Source organism: Equus asinus, chromosome 9 (genome assembly GCF_041296235.1).
Source record: "Equus asinus isolate D_3611 breed Donkey chromosome 9, EquAss-T2T_v2, whole genome shotgun sequence".
NCBI lineage: Eukaryota > Metazoa > Chordata > Mammalia > Perissodactyla > Equidae > Equus > Equus asinus.
In genome coordinates this window covers 8,117,009-8,135,294 of record NC_091798.1, presented here as the reverse complement: position 1 = coordinate 8,135,294, position 18,286 = coordinate 8,117,009, and the positions used below count along the sequence as shown (strand labels likewise).

General features: G+C 36.9%; 1 protein-coding gene across 3 annotated transcripts in view; it reads left to right on the top strand.

The window, feature by feature from the left end:
- The window catches only part of FAF2 (Fas associated factor family member 2), a 59,461-nt gene that overhangs the window by 19,655 nt on the left and 21,520 nt on the right, over positions 1-18,286 (top strand). For all 3 annotated transcript variants that reach the window (XR_011505711.1, XM_014826815.3, XM_014826816.3), the window contains exon 2: positions 13,615-13,683. Coding sequence is in view for 2 of the 3 variants with exons in the window: in XM_014826815.3 (XP_014682301.1) it covers positions 13,615-13,683 (69 nt within the window). In the remaining variant the exon portion in view is untranslated. The remainder of the gene's footprint in view (positions 1-13,614; positions 13,684-18,286) is intronic.

The following is an 18,286-nucleotide window of genomic DNA, read 5'->3' as shown; positions in this document are numbered from 1 at the left end:
GACGGATGAATTCCTAGAAACACAAAACCTACCAAGGTGGAATCACAAAGAAATAGAAAATCTGTAATCAAAAATCTCCTGACAAAGAAAAGCCTTGGACCTGATGGTTTCACTAGTGAATTCTACCAAACATTTAGAGAACTAATTCTAATTCTTCTCAGACTTTTCCAAAAAGTTGAAGAGGAGGGAGCACTTCCTAACTTGTTCTATGAGGCCATCATTACCCTGATACCAGATAAAGATACTGCAGAAAACTATAGAACAATATCCCTTATGAATGTTGATTCAAAAAGCCTCAACATAATACTAGCAAACTGAATTCAGCAGCATATTAAAAGGATTATATACCATGACCAAGTGTGATTTATTCTTGGAATGCAAGGATGGTTCAATATATGGAAATCTCTCAGTGTAACACACCACATTAACAGAATGAAGGAAAAAAGTCCACATGATGATCTCAGTTGGTGTACAAGTGTCTTTTTCTTGTCCGCATGAAACTAAGTTTCATGATAACATTCTCATTTTTAATGTTTTTTCATAGTAAGAGCTACATTGAGCATTGTACACTTAATCTTTACAACCCAATGGGTTAATCACTATTTTTGTTTACTTTTTACCAGTAAAGAAACTAAACCTCAGAAAGATGCCTAAGGTTACCAAGATAGTGACTGGTAGAGTTAGAATGAAGGATTATTGAAGACTCTAGTATCTAACTTTTCAACAGAGCTCAACCATTTATTTCACCTGTTCTTGATTGCTTGGATAAAGAATATTGTGGGTTTCTCTTGGGAAATGTTCATCCATGTGGTATTTAATGTAGATTCAAATATTTGCACATAAAACATTCACACTTGTGTACTGTGTGTCCAATCAGTTATCAAATATTTAAGAATCACTATGTGGGCAGGGTTATCTCTTGATTCATATGGACCATTGGTTTAACATCCAGTGATGGTCTAAATCTGTGGTTCACAATCCAATTCTATGGGAAAATTCTTCAATGGATATTAATAGTGTTCTTTTAAAAATGATCTTCCCCTATGTAAAGTTGTAAAGTTAAATTTTCTTTTCTTTTAACTAAAGGTAGCACCTTTTAAAGCCTTTAAAAGATGTACTGGGAATTTCCGAAAAGGAGATTTGGTATGTAGAATTTTTCAGTTTTGACACCAAACTCTGTAGAGCAAAACTGTACCAATAAATTATTGAGCCTGGAGATAAATAAAGGAGAACAATTTTGTATATATCTATGAACTGATATCTACTATCAGTAGGTACAATGAGGAAAGAAGAGACCATGAGTATAAAGGCTGGACAATTCTGCCACCCTGATGTTCTGTGACTTGGGAAAGCTTGCCTCAGTTTCCTTTTTCTGCAAAATGAGGGGTTGAATTAATGTCCTAAATTTATCTTTACTCTTTAATGTGAAAATTAGAAAAATTCCAGATATTTTATTCTCAGTCAAACAAAAATTTTGTTGAAATTTTCTGAATTGAGATTTTTATTGAAACTTCTTGTTTTCTAGCATGAATTAATCAAATAATAATGGGAGGCAGTGTGGTATGGGGGATAACCTGGACTTTGGAGGTAGTTATTTTAGGTTTCAGTCTCGACTCCACCAATTATCATTATTCTTAGACAGGGATATTCTTAGACAAGTCCATAACCTCTTGAATCCTTGGCTTTCTCAGTAGTGAAAATGAGGGTTTTATTACTTATAGTGCCTTTTACTTAGTAATAGGTGCTTAGTAAATGGAACTTGCTGGTATTTACTTTGGTAAATCAGTAATTAAATATGAATAATAAAGATCTGAGTGTAAGAGTTTTAGTTATAGATCAGAGCTTAGGTGTGATCACTTCACTTCCTGAAGGGACTTCAAATTCCATTTCTCCTGCCACTACCAGAGAGGGTGTACTGCTTATTGCATAAAGCAAAGCTGTCTGTGTGGTAGAAAGGAGAGAACAGAAATCCCTGGTTTTTGCCAAGTTTCTCTCTGGGAATAACTGAAGACAGAGGTTAAAATATGCATCCTCAACGAGCCAACTGGAATTGAGAGAGTACTTAGATTTCACGCCAGCCTCCTACAGTGTTTGTTAGTATAAATGGATGAGATGATACACTCTAGTTACCCAATCCCTATCCAGATAGTTGAATGAGACATCTGGTTAAAACACTACGCCATCTATTGTTTGTGACTCCTTCCTGAAATCACACTTAAGCAAGAGATAGATCAGAGAGCACAATGTTTCAGAAGTCAGTTGCCAAGTGGTGTTGACATCCTCTTGTCTTCTGACTTGGAAGAGGAGGAAGTTAGACCAAGGCTGGAGTAGGAGAAGAGTATAGAGTAGTTCACACACTTTTCTCCAGTCTCCCCTGTGCATTTTACTAGTTGAAGATTGATTGGGGTTCAGGGTATTTTTTTGCCCTAAAGATAAATATTGCTCTTCTCTTACTAATGCTTTCAGTCGATTATGCTTTTGTGTAAATTGCTATAACTAAATGCAGTATTGTCCTAAATCCTTGGGAGGATAATTCATGGAAGGGGTGTTAGCTCTGAGGGTAGGAGGAGGGAGAGAAAGATGTTCTTAACTCAAGGGATATTTCTCAGTAAGACAGTCCTGGTTGGATCTGCCCAGTAGGGGATTTGTGGTATCAGTGGACATTACACACTGGCCCTGACAGGTTAGAGGGAGGAGGAGGTGCCAAAGTTAACCTTTATATCCATTGCAGCTATTCTGTCCAGTGCCATCTCAAGTCACCTTAGATGTCAGTAGATCCGAATTAAACCAGAATTCTGAAGAGCAAGCCAGTTAGGAGAGCTTGCAGATTTAGCTAACCGTTATTGAGCACTTACTGGGTACCTGAATTAGTGTGGGGTGCTTCCACATAATTCTTTTTTAAAGAGTCTTAGTATTCTCACCTGATGAGATGGCATGATGGCAATATCTGTCTCATAAGCTTGTTGAGGAAAACATGAAGATGGCTAGAATAGTTCCTGACACCTGGAAGCTCCCCCCATACCCCTAACCCCACCCCCACAAAAAAGTTTACCTATGCCTAGGCTGCACATTGAGAGAATCCAATTAAATTGCTTGGGGTGGGGATCTAGGCAGCTGTAGATTCCCCTCAGGTGCTTCTGATAGGCAAGTGAGGTTGAGAAACACTACCCTAGATCAGTGTTCTCTCCCCTGCCTACTGCTCAGACCTTCTCTGCCAGCTTGCCAAGATTGTTCTGTCTCAGAAGTTCCCCCTCCAAGGTTTGTTTTTCACTTCTTAAATAAACTTTTTATGTTAGGATAGATTTAGATTTACATAAAAGTTGCAAAAATAGTACAAAGACTTTTCAAATATCCTGCACTCAGTGTTCCCTATTAACATCTTACATTATTAGTTTGGTACATCTGCCACAATTAATGAACCAATATTGATACACTATTGTTAACTAAAGTCCATTCTTTACTACATTTCCTTAGTTTTTACCTGATGTCCTTTTTATGCTCCCGGATCCCATCTAAGATACCATATTACCTTTAGTAATCAAGTCTCCTTAGGCTCCTCTTGGCTGTGATAGTTTCTCAGACTTTCCTTGTTTCTGATGACCTTGACAGTTTTCAGGAATACTTGTCAAGTATTTTGTAGAATGTCCTTCAATTGGGATTTGTCTGATTTTTTTTCTCATCTTTAGGCTGGAGTTACGGGTTCTTGGGAGGAAGACCACAGGGCTAAAGTGCCTTTTCATTACATCTTATCAAGGGTACATACTATCAACATGATTTATCACTGTTGGTGTTGACCTTGATCACCTGGCTGAGGTAGTGTTTGTCAGGTTTCTCCACTATGAAGTTAATCTTTTCCTCCTTTTCCATACAATACTCTTTGGAAGGAAGTCACTGTTCACACCCTACACCTAAGGAGTGGAGAGTTGTGTTCCATCTTGTCAAAGGTTCAGAAATAGTCAAAATAAAACCAATGAATCACCAAAGTAGTAAGTAGTAAAAATTTATTGTGCATACTCCAAAAAGTTTGCAAACAGGGAGCAATCAAACCAAAACATGGAATGAGGCTTGGAGATATATTATTACAAAGCAGCTCATATAGTGAGAAGGCAGAGTCTTCGCAGTGATTGGTAGTTTCGCTAAATTAATGACTAACCTGGTTTTGTCTGCTAAGGGAACCTTCAAGGCTGGTCTCTATTTGCCTTTGATTTTAACAATTCTCTCCTGGGGCTGGCCCCGTGGCCGAGTGTTAAGTTCGTGCGCTCCGCTGCAGGTGGCCCAGTGTTTCGTTGGTTCGAATCCTGGGTGCGGACATGGCACTGCTCATCAAACCACGCTGAGGCAGCATCCCACATGCCACAACTAGAAGGACCCACAACGAAGAATATACACCTATGTACCGGGGGGCTTTGGGGAGAAAAAGGAAAAAAATAAAATTAAAAAATAATTAATTAAAAAAAAAAACAATTCTCTCCTTTTGGTCATTCTCTCAGCAGGCTGAGAGTAAGACCAACCCTTATAGTGTTATTCTCAGTTACCACTGTTCATGTAGTCAGGCTGAAGGATCACACATTTGCTGTTTCCATTGGTTGAGTCACAGGCTAGAGGGCAGTGTAGTCACCATCTTCATCCTTTACGTTATTATTGCTTTCACCCAGTTGTTTAATCCTCATAGATACCATTTGTTGTGTGAGTAGCTGCCAACAGACATTTAAAACCCTTGAGAGTATATAATGCACTAGAGAGGTTAATATAATGACTATAAGGAGAATAATAGCCAAACATTGAAAAAATCCCTGAAACGGAAATTCCCAGGAACCAATTAAATATTAGCAATCATAATAGTTTGAGCAAATTATAAATTTCGTTTTTGAATTTGGGGAACAGCCATTTGAGAAAGTTTGTCAGGTTTGAAGCATCTTCAGATGGAGTAAAGGCAAGCAGTAGCTGTCTGAGAGATTTTCTTGATTTGCAGTCTGAATGTCTCTGGTGGTCTTTCTGAGTGGCCCATAGGACAGGCATGAAGATGTTCCACACATGAGCTGTCAGGGTGATTTCTCTGAAGTTTACATCCAGCTTTAGCTTGCATGGTTTTGGGAAAAGTGTAGTTTTAGTTTCATAGTGAATCCAAGTCAAAAGAGTAGGTGGGAGAAAATTGGAAAGTTCTAGCCACATATTGGAGGCAAAGACAGTTATCAGTAAATGTAATTCTTCTCTCTAAAATCATCCTCATTTCTAACAGAGATAGCCAAATTAGGACTAATTTGTTTGCAAAGTAAGTCAAATCTCAGTAAACTTCGTCTGATTATTTACATAAGTGCAGCAAGCATAGCAATTGAGCATATCTATCTGCTCTGTTGGAACTTTTCATAAGGAATCTCAAATTGAACTTAAAAGCCTCTTGAGGCCGGAAACCCAAGCCAAGGACTTTCCATCAGACTTCACCTTCAATCCCTATAGATTCAGGTGAATTCCTCTCCTCTCAAGGTCCCCAAAATATCCTGAGGTTCCTGAGCCTGCCAAGTGTCTTTCCTTACTCACTTGTTAAGGCTGTTGAGAACCCTGTAAGCAAGGTACCAAGCCAATAGTTCCAAGGGGCTTTATTGGCTCCACAAAGTCAACTTTTGTTCCCCAAAGATGTCTGGTCATATCTGAGTCTATGCACATCTCTCCCAAATACAACATTCCAGTCAAAGTCTTGGTACAAGAAGGACAGATTCTTATTGAACTTATGCAAGTAACTATATTGCCATAAAGAATATCTACTACGTTTCCAAATTTTGAAGGGTTCAGGTAGAGAGACAAAGAAATTGTTTCAACTCTGCTTACAAAGGTTAGTTTGGAGAATTTCCATCATTTCTGGAACACCTATAATCACAACATAAAGAAGGCTTATTTGACAATACTTCCATGTAATTTAACATAGTATCTCCCTTTTTATATAAGGAGAGAGAATAAATCCTTTGAGATGTTTCAGGGGCCCTCTGAAAAACTCCAAAGTTAGTTCAAGGTCAAAAAGAATTCATGTAGGGGCTGGCCCTGTGGCCAGGTGGTTAAGTTCGTGCACTCTCCTTCAGCAACCTGGGATTTCACTGGTTCGGATCCTGGGTGCAGACCTGGCACAGCTTGTTAGGCCATACTGAGGTGGCATTGTACACAGCACAACCAGAGGCACTCACAACTAGAACACACAACTATGTACTAGGGGGCTTTGGGGAGAAGATGAAGAGAGGGGGAAAAAAGGATTGGCAACAGATGTTAGCTAGGTGCCAATCTAAAAAACAAAAAAGACTTCATTTACAATTTGATTTGGGGAAATTTGTCAAAAATATCAAAAGATTTGGTCAAATAGGATTGTAACTGAAGTTAGTTAATGTAGTTGTGAAAGACTCAAGTTTTGTGATTTTTGAGTAATCAAAGACCTGATAAAACACAGAATCTTTGTTTTCTCAGCATATTACATTAAAGTTAAAGAAAAAATCGTTGTTTACAATTTCTTATTAAGAGCAAACCAATGATCTAAGAAAACTTTGTTTTTTTAGCAGAGAGAAAACCAAATTCTAATTCTGCATTAGTATACGTTTGATACTAAAATTCTCCTTTATTTTGTCTTCTTGAGTAATCTATTCCGATTTTAGCTTGAATGCACATAAAATTCCTCTATCAGTATTCCTTTTCCACAAACCTTCTGCAATTTACTATGTCCAGTTAGGTTTTGTCCTGTCTTTTTCCTTTCTTATTGTGGAACAATTGTTTTACTTTAGGACAAGATTTCTTTTTCTTTTACCAAAAAATCCATCTCTATTCCTCATACCTTCTTTTACCAAAAACATACATCCTTACTTTTCATATGCAGTAATTTTCTTTCATCTTTATTATTTCTGGTAGTTTTGTAAAACAACAACAACAACAACTTTGGCTCTTTGACAAATCGATTTTGGCCACAGCAGTCTGTATTTTTAAAAGCCTCCTTCTAGGCATTTTGGGGTAATTGCTATTTAAAATTTCCTTTGTATTAGGGGTCAGATGGCATGGGGTATTTTGTTCATCTTCTCATCAATCACTGTAATAGCCTCTTCATTCTCATTATTTTCCCAGAGATTCCACCTCTTAACATCCTGTTCAGGTTTTGTCATCATGCAGATCTTAATCTGCAGCATCTTGTGCCTTCCTAGCTTTGCAAAATGGTATGCTAAGGTCTCTAACTTACTGTCCTGCTTTCCACCTGCCAGCCTCTAAGCTAGCAGAGTAGTGGAAAACCTTATCCTTTGCTAACCTCAGCTCTTCTTCTAGCTTTTTAAATTATTTGTAATCTTTGCTTTCTAGTAAAATCTAGGAAGCAGACATTTGTAAACTGCCTATCATATCTTAGCATCCTGTAGTAGATTAGCAAATTTATCAAAAGTTTTAGAAGTATATTCTTCATAGTAAAATTTTTTAATGTGGTATAAAATATGTTCATCAGCAGACCCAAACATCCTTTGTTTCTTTGCAGAAAGATTAAAAAACCCAAAACTAGATAAACCTTTGTCTAGCAGTCAACATCCCAATACATTATCTTATTTGGCTTCTTGACCAATTCTGCTTAAATTACTTGTCTTTGACAGTTATGCTTGGATTAAACAACTACCTGTCACCTTAAGTTATTTTTGTTGTCGTCAAGGTTTTGTAACATAGATATAGCATGAGCTTAGTTGATCAGTTTGCATTACATTCAATATTAACAACTCTGAAGACATGCCTGCTTTCAGCAAACCAACAAACTTAACCTAGCTTTTATTTATCAAAGATTATCCCAGATCACATAAACCTAAACACCTGGGCCAGCCTGCATACCTCTGAGTGTATACTTAATTTATATAGTGCTTGTTTGTCTTTAAGCCGGTTGAATAGAGCTCTTTAAAAATTAATTTGGTAATACCTTCTGGAGTTAGAAAAACACCACACATCTGCAACATACGTATATAGTCTTACAGACTCCACTCATTTCCAGAGTTATTTAGATCAGCACCTTTTCCCCCCATCACCATCCATGAAGTTGTTTCATATATTTGTAATACAATTAGATTCTTTTATTACAGTCTGTCTCTGTTCCACCCTGGGATCCTCTGACCTTTGAAATGATTTCTTAAATTTACATTCACTAAGATTCACTGTGCTATAAAATTCTTTGGGTTTTGACAAATGCATAGTGTCATATATCTATTTGTCTAAGAGTGTTTGCATTTATTGTCCTTCTGCCTGGATTACTCTTCCCTCATATTTTCCCATGGCTGGACCCTTATCTGTCATCAGATCTCTGCTGAAATGCTATCTCCTGGGAGAAGTCTTCCTTGAGCACCCAATCCAAAGGAATCCCCTAGCCTAAAATTTTATTCGTTTATTTGCTTGTGTGTGTGGTTTGTTTTTGTCAGTCTCTCTCTAGAAGGATATAAACTTAATGAGATCAGGGATGCGATGTGTATCCTGGATATCTAGAATACTGGGTCAGTGAACATTTGTTTTATATGAATTAATAGTTCTATCCTAATTCTGTGCTGCATTGCTTATTCCTAGTGCCTGTTTTTAAGACTTATCAGTAGTGATTGAAAGTAGCCTTGTTCACTTGAGCTTCCAGTTTACCCTGATTTTCTACTTTCGCGAGGGTTTTACTTGCAGATTAGCTTAGGTATTTCAGCATACTGAAGATGTGTAATTACACTGATTGCTTTCTCCTACAGTATTTATAATGCTCTTTTAAAAAGTTAATTTAGGAACCAGCCCCGTGGCCAAGTGGTTAAGTTCGTGTGCTCCACTTTGGCGGCCTGGAGTTTTGCCAGTTCAGATCCTGAGTACAGACATGGCATTGCTCATCAGGCCATGCTGAGGTGATGTTCGACATGCCACAACTAGAAGGGCCCACAACTAAAATATGCAACTATGTACTAGAGGGATTGGGGAGAAAAAGCAGAAAAAAAAAAAAAAGAAGATTGGCAATAATTGTTAGCTCAGGTGCCAATCTTTCAAAAAAAAAGTTATTTTAGTAAGTGACTTATAATCTCTGATTCTACATAGAATTATACAATATTCTGGATTTCCCAGTCCAGCTGTGTGTTAGATCCTGCTGAGGAGGTTTGAAAAAACACTGATTCCCCACCTCCATCCCTGACTTATTGATCTCTAGGAAGATTCTGCAAATTTGTAATTTTATTTGCCAGCTCAGCATCTAGTCAGAACATTTGAAGTTTTAAAAAACCCAGGGTATTAACTACAGGCCGATATCACTGATGAACATAGATGCAAAAATCCTCAACAAAATTTTGGCAAACTGAATACAACAATACATCAAAAAAATTATACACCATGATCAAGTAGGATTTATACCAGGGACACAGGGATGGTTCAACATCCGCAAGTCAATCAACGTGATACACTACATCAACAAATTGAAAAACAAAAACCACATGATCATCTCAATAGATGCAGAGAAAGCATTCGACAAGATCCAACACCCATTTATGATAAAAACCCTCAATAAAATGGGTATAGAAGGAAAGTACCTCAACATAATAAAGGCCATATATGACAGACCCACAGCCAACATCATACTCAAGGGACAAAAACTGAAAGCCATCCCTCTGAGGACAGGAACAAGACAAGGGTGCCCACTTTCACCACTCCTATTCAACATAGTACTGGAGGTGTTGGCCAGAGCAATTCGGCAGGAAAAAGAAATAAAAGGACTCCAAATAGGCAATGAAGAAGTAAAACTCTCGCTGTTTGCAGACGACATGATCTTATATATAGAAAACCCCAAAGAATCCATAAAAAAACTATTAGAAATAATCAACAACTGCAGCAAAGTAGCAGGGTATAAAATCAACATACATAAATCAGTAGCATTTCTATGCACTAACAATGAACTAACAGAAAAAGAACTCAAGAACTCAATCCCATTCACAATCGCAACGAAAAGAATAAAATACCTTGGGATAAACTTAACCAAGGAAGTGAAGGATCTATACAATGAAAACTACAAGACTTTCTTGAAAGAAATTGACGACGACATACAGAGATGGAAAGACATTCCATGCACATGGATTGGAAGAATAAACATAGTTAAAATGTCCATACTACCTAAAGCAATCTACAGATTCAATGCTATCCCAATCAGAATCCCAAGAACATTCTTCACAGAAATTGAACAAAGAATCCTAAAATTCATATGGGGCAACAAAAGACTGCGAATTGCTAAAGCAATCCTGAGCAAGAAAATCAGAGCTGGCGGAATCACAATCCCCGATTTCAAAACATACTACAAAGCTACAGTGATCAAAACAGCATGGTACTGGTACAAAAACAGGTGCACAGATCAATGGAACAGAATTGAAAGCCCAGAGATAAAACCACACATCTATGGACAACTTATCTTCGACAAAGGAGCTGAGGGCCTACAATGGAGCAAAGAAAGTCTCTTTAACAAATGGTGCTGGGAAAATTGGACAGCCACATGTAAAAGATTGAAAATTGACCATTCTTTTTCACCACACACCAAAATAAACTCAAAATGGATCACAGACCTAAAGATTAGGCCTGAAACAATAAGTCTTCTGGAAGAGAATATAGGCAGTACACTCTTCGACATCAGTTTCAAAAGAATCTTTTTGGACACTGTAACTCCTCAGTTGAGGGAAACAATAGAAAGAATAAACAAATGGGACTTCATCAGACTAAAGAGCTTCTTTAAGGCAAGGGAAAACAGGATTGAAACAAAAAAACAGCTCACTAGTTGGGAAAAAATATTTACAAGCCCTTATCCGACAAAGGGTTAATCTCCATAATATACAAAGAACTCACACGGCTTAACAACAAAAAAACAAACAACCCGATCAAAAAATGGGCAGAGGACATGAACAGACATTTCTCAAAAGAAGATATGAATATGGCCAATAGACAGATGAAAAGATGTTCATCATTGCTAATCATCAGGGAAATGCAAATCAAAACTACTCTAAGATATCACCTTATACCCGTTAGATTGGCAAAAACATCCAAAACCAAGAGCGACAAATGTTGGAGAGGTTGTGGAGAAAAAGGAACCCTCATACACTGTTGGTGGGAATGCAAACTGGTACAGCCACTATGGAAAACAGTATGGAGATTTCTCAAAAAGTTAAAAATTGAAATACCCTATGACCCAGCCATCCCACTACTGGGTATCTATCCTAAGAACCTGAAATCAGAAATCCCAAGAGTCCCTTGCACCCCTATGTTCATCGCAGCATTATTTACAATAGCCAAGACGTGGAACCAACCTATGTGCCCAGAAACTGATGATTGGATAAAAAAGATATGGTATATATACACAATGGAATACTACTCAGCCGTAAAAAAAAGACAAAATTGGCCCATTCGCAGCAACATGGATGGACGTCGAGGGTATTATGTTAAGCGAAATAAGCCAGTCAGAGAAAGACGAACTCTATATGACTCCACTCATAGGTGAAAGTTAATATATTGACAAGGAGATCTGATCGGTGGTTACCAGGGAAAAGGGGGGGTGGGGGGAGGGCACAAAGGGGGAAGTGGTGTACCCACAACATGACTAACAAAAATGTACAACTGAAATCTCACAAGGTTGTAAACTATCATAACATTAATAAAAAAATTAAAAAAAATTAAAAAAACCCAGGGTATTATTGTAGAGTGAGATTTGGTGAAAATGTCTAGAGGATTTCAGTTTATAGCTACGATTATCAAAGCTTATACAAAAAGAAGGTCTTTTAACTTGGACTAACTTTTTCTGCCACTTTTTGAGCCCTTGCTGTATGCTAGGTACTGGGAACATATATAGGTGAATCACAGACTTTGCTTTCAAGGAACCTACATCCTCTGATAAGACAGTGGAATGAATATAAATAATCATAATAGAAGGTAGAAAATAATAGGTGCACGAGAGAGAGAAAATAATTTTGATGTTTAAAGACGGAGTGGTCATTCACACCTTGAGAAGAAGGTAAAAGTAGAGTCCAGTTCTTAAAGAGAATGTACAGAGAGAAGCTGGAACCCTGGACATCCTACTCTTCTGCAGTGGGCTGTAAGGAAACCGGAAGTAAAAGGGGAGCCTAATACAAGCCAGAAGGCAATAGCCAAACTGGTAAGAGACCTGGAATGGTCAGGAACTAAAGTCCAGACTGTCAGAGCTATCAAAGCCAATGGTTCTTAATAGAGCTCTGGAGTGCTAACAGAACTTTTCAATTTCAGTATTGAAATTTTTACAGTATTTTTTTTTGTATTTATTTATTTTTAAAATTATTATTAGTATTATTATTATTATTTTTTTGGTGAGAAAGATTGGCCCTGAGCTAACATCTGTTGCCAGTTTTCCTCTTTTTGCTTGAGGAAGATTGTCCCTGAGATCACACCTGTGCCAGTCTTTGTCTACTTTATATGTGGGATGTTGCCACATCATGGCTTAATGAGCAGTGTGTAGGTCCACGCCTGGGATCTGAACCCGCAAACCCCACGCTTCCAAAGTGGAGTGCACAAACTTAACCACTACGCCACGGGGCCGGCCCCATACAGTATTTGAAACATAAAAAGAAATTATTAGGGGCCGACCCCCTGGCCGAGTGGTTAAGTTTGCGTGCTCCGCTTCGGCGGCCCAGGGTTTTGCCAGTTCGGATTCTGGGCGCGGACAAGGATTGCCAGGGAGGGAGGTGTAGAGAGGCTAAAGCCAAGGACACATCCTTAAGGAAATTCTTACACTTAGAGGGAGGGAAGAAGAGGAGCCAGAGAAGGAGTTTTGGTCAGAAACAAAAGTGAAACCTGAGAGCAGTCCAAGGAGAAAGGGAGTAGGGAAAATACATGTCGTAGGGAAACATCTGAATTATAGGCTCTCTTTAATAAAAAGTTTTCCACAGTTCAAACTCTAAGATAGGTTATATGCCAATAGGTGAAATGACGTAAGTTAATGAAAGGTATTACGTTTTACAGGAAATCTGCATTATTATATCATTATATGTTATAAACAGGATAGTTGGTTAGCATTAAAGAATATTTTGCTGGATTCCAGAGATTGAAGAAGAAATCTTTAACTTTTTTTTTAAATTTTCTTTTCCTTTTTCTCCCCAAAGCACCCCGGTACATAGTTGTATATTCTTCGTTGTGGGTCCTTCTAGTTGTGGCATATGGGACGCTGCCTCAGCATGGTCTGATGAGCAGTGCCATGTCCGCGCCCAGGATTCGAACCAACGAAACACTGGGCCGCCTGCAGCGGAGTGCGCGAACTTAACCATTCGGCCACGGGGCCAGCCCCTGGAAATCTTTAACTTTTATTTTAAACTTGAATTTGAGAGGAGAATATTGATTTTAATCAGTAGACTTCTTAATTGAAAGCCTTGAAGTTTTAAAAGACAAGAAATTGTCATTTTTTGTTCTGTGGGTGTAATATCTGCTGTAACTGACTGAGTTCTGAATAGTGATGTTTAACCATACGTGAACATTTACGAAATCTTGAACTCTTTTTAGTGTATTTTCCCAGCAGTATTCGTAAGAATTCTATTAGGGGTAACAGTATCCAAATATGTGCTGTTGGTGTTTCCCTAAGTAACTTTTTGTTTTTGTCCTTGTTTTTAGGATCTGACTGGCATAGAGTCTATGGATCAATGTCGCCATACCTTGGAACAGCATAACTGGAACATAGAGGTATAATAGGATTCATTCTGAGCTTATTTTTGCCCTGGTCTGATAGCAAATCAAAGACATGTATTTCTCCACAGCAGGAATCTTTTCTCTCAATAGATTTTTTTCAAATTTACAACTCTTTGGTCTTTAAAAATAAATATGTGGGAAAGGTGAATATTGTGATCAGTTTATAAAATCATAGAAAAATGGTGACCAGATCCCTCAGTACAGCGCCCCTCGTCCTCTATTTTTTCTTAATGGCTCTTTGAGAAAACTTGGGTTTTATATATTTGGTTTGTAACCAGATACCTTAATGTGAACCTTAATACATATTTTATAGTTTGTTCTTTTGGATTTTCTGAGTAATCGTGTCATCTGCAACTCAGTGATTTTTTCAGTATCTGGATCTGTTGTTTCTTTTACTCAACCATTGAGTTGGCTAGAACTTCAGAACAATGTGTGGTAATAGCAGACATCTTGTCCATACTATAGTGCCTCTGATGTTTTATCATCAAGTGTGACGTTGCTGGTTGTTTTGAGATAGACCCACTAGAATGTAAGCTCCGTGAGAGCAGAGATTTTTTTCGATTTTAACTGCTGCATTCCCAGCATCTAAAACTGATTCTAGATGTCATAGGCTCTCAATAAAGTATTGTTGACTGTTCTTGCATTCTTGGTGTATTAATAATTTGTATCGAGTGGATATTGAATTTTATCAAACACCCTTTTGATCTCTGTCAGAATTACTATGTTTTAATTATGATGTGTTATTTGAATAGGGTGCTGGATTTCTGAAAATATATTCCTAAGTGTTATTGAGTTATTCAGCACACGTTTGTGAGTGATTGAATTCTAGGCTCTGGCATTATACCAGCAAACAAGACCAAGTCCCTAGTCTCATGGAGCTTAATTCCAGATAATTTCAGTTTGTAATAAATGTTATGAATAATGTTCATAAGTGTAGGAAATGTAGCAGAGAGGATCTGGGAAGTTATTTTAAATAGGGTGGTCAAGTAAGGCCTTTCTGAGGAGGTTATATTTGAGCTGACACCTGAATGATGAAAAGGAATGACGAATGTGATAATTGGGGTTTAGGTGGGGACACGTTTTAGGCAGAGGGAATGACGTTGCACCGTATGATAGTCTTGTGCTGTCTCCTTGTTAGATTTGATTTCAAGCATATGCTGCCTTTGCAAAAACGACTAACTTGGTAAAATGAGTTGAGAAATGTTAATAGCATAGATGTTAAAGAAGGCACTTGAAAACTTATTTCTGCCTGTTCTCTATTAACTTTTTCATGTTTCCCCCCATCACTCATAATCTGTTTATTTCCTACATCTTTCTTAGAAAATGCTTTTTTCTTAGAGGTTTTCAAGTTTTTTGGCATAGGCTATACAAAGTAGCATATCCGTTACTCTCGTCTGTATCTGTTGTGTTAATGCCCTCTTCTCATTGTTTTTATCATCTTTATTTTCTTTTTTAAAAAATAAGCCTTGCTGGAGACTGGTTTATTGTATTATTTATTTGGTTTGTTTATAAAAAGCTCTTGTATTTATCACTTCTCTTTTTCTTTTTATTAAGAAAAATTTATCTAATATATTTTTACACTTTTGTAGCTTTATAGTCTTTCTTTAGCATCTTGATTTTTTTTATAGCTTGGTTAATTTATTTGTCAATTAACCAAGATTTATAAATCTTTCCTGTATTTAATTTAAGGCTGTGAATCTTATTCTGAAAAAAAAAATATGTGTATATATATATATATTTTTATTTATTTATTTATTCTTTGAGGTTGATTAGCCCTGAGCTAACATCTGCTGCCAATTCTCTTTTTGCTGAGGAAGCCTGGCCCCAAGCTAACATTGGTGCCCATCTTCCTCTACCTTATATGTGGGACGCCTACCACAGCGTGGCTTGCTGAGCGTTGCCATGTCCGCACCCGGGATCCGAACCGACGAATCCCGGGCCACCAAAGCGGAACGGGAGAACCTAACCGCTGCACCACCGAGCCGGCCCCTGAAAATATAATTTTAAAGTTTTGATTTTCTTCTTTGGCCCAAGTGTTATTTAGGAATATATTTGGAATGCCTGGTAGCTTGATTTTTTTTGTTGTTTATCCTTTTCATAGGAATCTTTCATTTTATTTTATATAGGTATCTATTGAGGTCTTTGTGATTTAATAAAATTCCATTAACATTATGAAATATATATACATATATTTTTTACTTAAATATTTCAAACTTAGAGAAAAATGTAGAGATAAAGGGAAGAACCATGTACCCACCATCCAGCTCCTGAAAGCTAGACATTTTGCAATACTGGTTTCAAATTTCTTTTAAACAAATGCAGATAAAATCGAATTCCCATGTAAGTTGCTTCTATGTTGTCCCTGTGCCTGCCTCTCCTTCTTTTCCTTCTTAGAAGTAACCGCTGTTGATGACTAGGTGTTTGTCAAGGAATGTGTTTTTGTGGGATAAAGATTTGGTGCCCATATTCAGTCAAGCTTATTGAATGTATGGTTAAAAGTTTCCTTTTTTTTCTGTTTACTTAATGAAACTACTTGACAAGATGAACTTGAATGTGGTTTTATAAACTTCTTTATTTCCCCCGGTAACATCTTTGTTTTTTTATTACAAAAACAATACATGTGTACAAAAAATTTTAAACAGTTTATGAAGTTGAAAATGAAAGTTCTTGATAATCATGCTTGAGATAACCACATTCGATGTTTTAGTATATGTCCTTCCAGACTTTCTTATGTATGTAGCTCTGCTTAGTGTGCTGATAATATGTATATACTTTTCCAATGTTAATAGCAAATATAGCAAAGAGAATGCTTACTTTTTGTACATGCTTTGGAAAGGCAGTACATGGTACAAATAAAATACATTAATAAATTCTGTGTCTGTTTTGGGGGGAGACAATTTCTGACTTTTATATAGTTTGACCGTTTTACTTGAGACAGACATGTGGCTGTTAGAACTTTCTTGTAATTTCTTTTGTTAATATCAGATGATGCTTTTTGCTTTAAATTCTGGTTTGATTTATTAATACAACCACTCCTGCTTAATAATTATCTGGTGTAATGTCGACCGTCTTTTAATATGGAACGACTTAAACAAATATTAAAAGCTTGTTGCAAAATTACATGTGCACACCCACGCAGGCAAAGAATTCCAAAAAATATAAAGAAGAAAATGCTGACCCTTAACTACTTCATAGCTGGCTAGTGTTAAATTTTAGTGTATCTCCTTTCAGACTTTTTATGTTCATTTTTATGGCTATATGGATTTATATATAATTGCTTGTTACACAAGTGGGATTAAGCTGTATTTACAGTTTTTTTCACTTTGTAGCTCATAAAAATACATAAAATACATGAAAATAATTTTAGTTTTAAAAAGTTCAAACAAAGCCTAAGATGAACATGAAACAAATTCCACTCAAATTACTTCCCTACCACTGTTTCTCAGTCCTACACCCCTAATGTAGCAATATTAACAATTTCTTTTGATTTCTTTTCCAGATATTTTTATGCCTATCTAAAAATATACATGTGTATTTTTCCCCAAATAAACCAGAAGTTCTCAAACTTTTTGGTGTCACTCTTTACCCTTAAGAATTATTGAGGGGGTTGGACCTGTGGCCGAGTGGTTAAGTTGGCACATTCCACTTTGGCTGCCCAGAGTTTCGCTGGTTCAGATCCTGGGCGCGGACCTGGCACCACTCATCAAGCCATGCTGAGGCAGCATCCCACATAGCAAACCAGAAGGACCTACAATTAGAATATAAAACTATGTACTGGGAGGCTTTCAGGAGAAGAAGAAGGGAAAAAAAAGAAAAAAGATTGGCAACAGATGTTAGCTCAGGACCAACATGATAATAAAAAATTTTGAGAACCTCCAAAGGGCTTCTGTTTAATGGCTTATAGCTATTGATATTTATTACCATATTACAAATTAAAACTGAGAAATTTCTTAAAGTTTATTAATTCATTTAAAAAAATAAACTCATTACATGTTAACATAAATTTTTGCAAATCTCTTTAATAGATAACAGCTGGATTTTCCTATGTGCTTCTGCCTTTAATCTATTGTGATATGTAATTTTAGTTGAAGTATGGGAAGAAAATCTGTCTTTACCCAGATATGTAGTTGGAAATGGGAGGAGTATTTCAATTGCCTTTTCAGATAACTGGATATTCCTTGTTACTGTGATAGTTCCTTAAAGGTTAGTTGAAATAGGGAATCTGAAACTATATCAAGGAAACTTTTCATCTTCTTTTACATTGCAGTCTGTTGGTTCATCTTGCGCTTTGAAAGGATCTTTTACCAATGCATTGGTTATTAGGAAAATATTGGTTCATTGAATTAATACAGATCTTCCAAATATTGCTGCATTTTGCTATATAGTGTCATCCATTAACAGCACCACCAAACTCATCAGAAAAGCTTTTAAAAGGTATTAGGAAATGGTCAAGCTTACAGTGGCAAATACGTGTTTTCCAAAATTCTGATTTTTGCCTGAAAGCTCTAATTTTATAATTGACAGGAAATGCTGTCAGTCGTGATTTTTAAATAATAGCTTTACTGATATGTAATTCACATACCAAACAATTCACGCA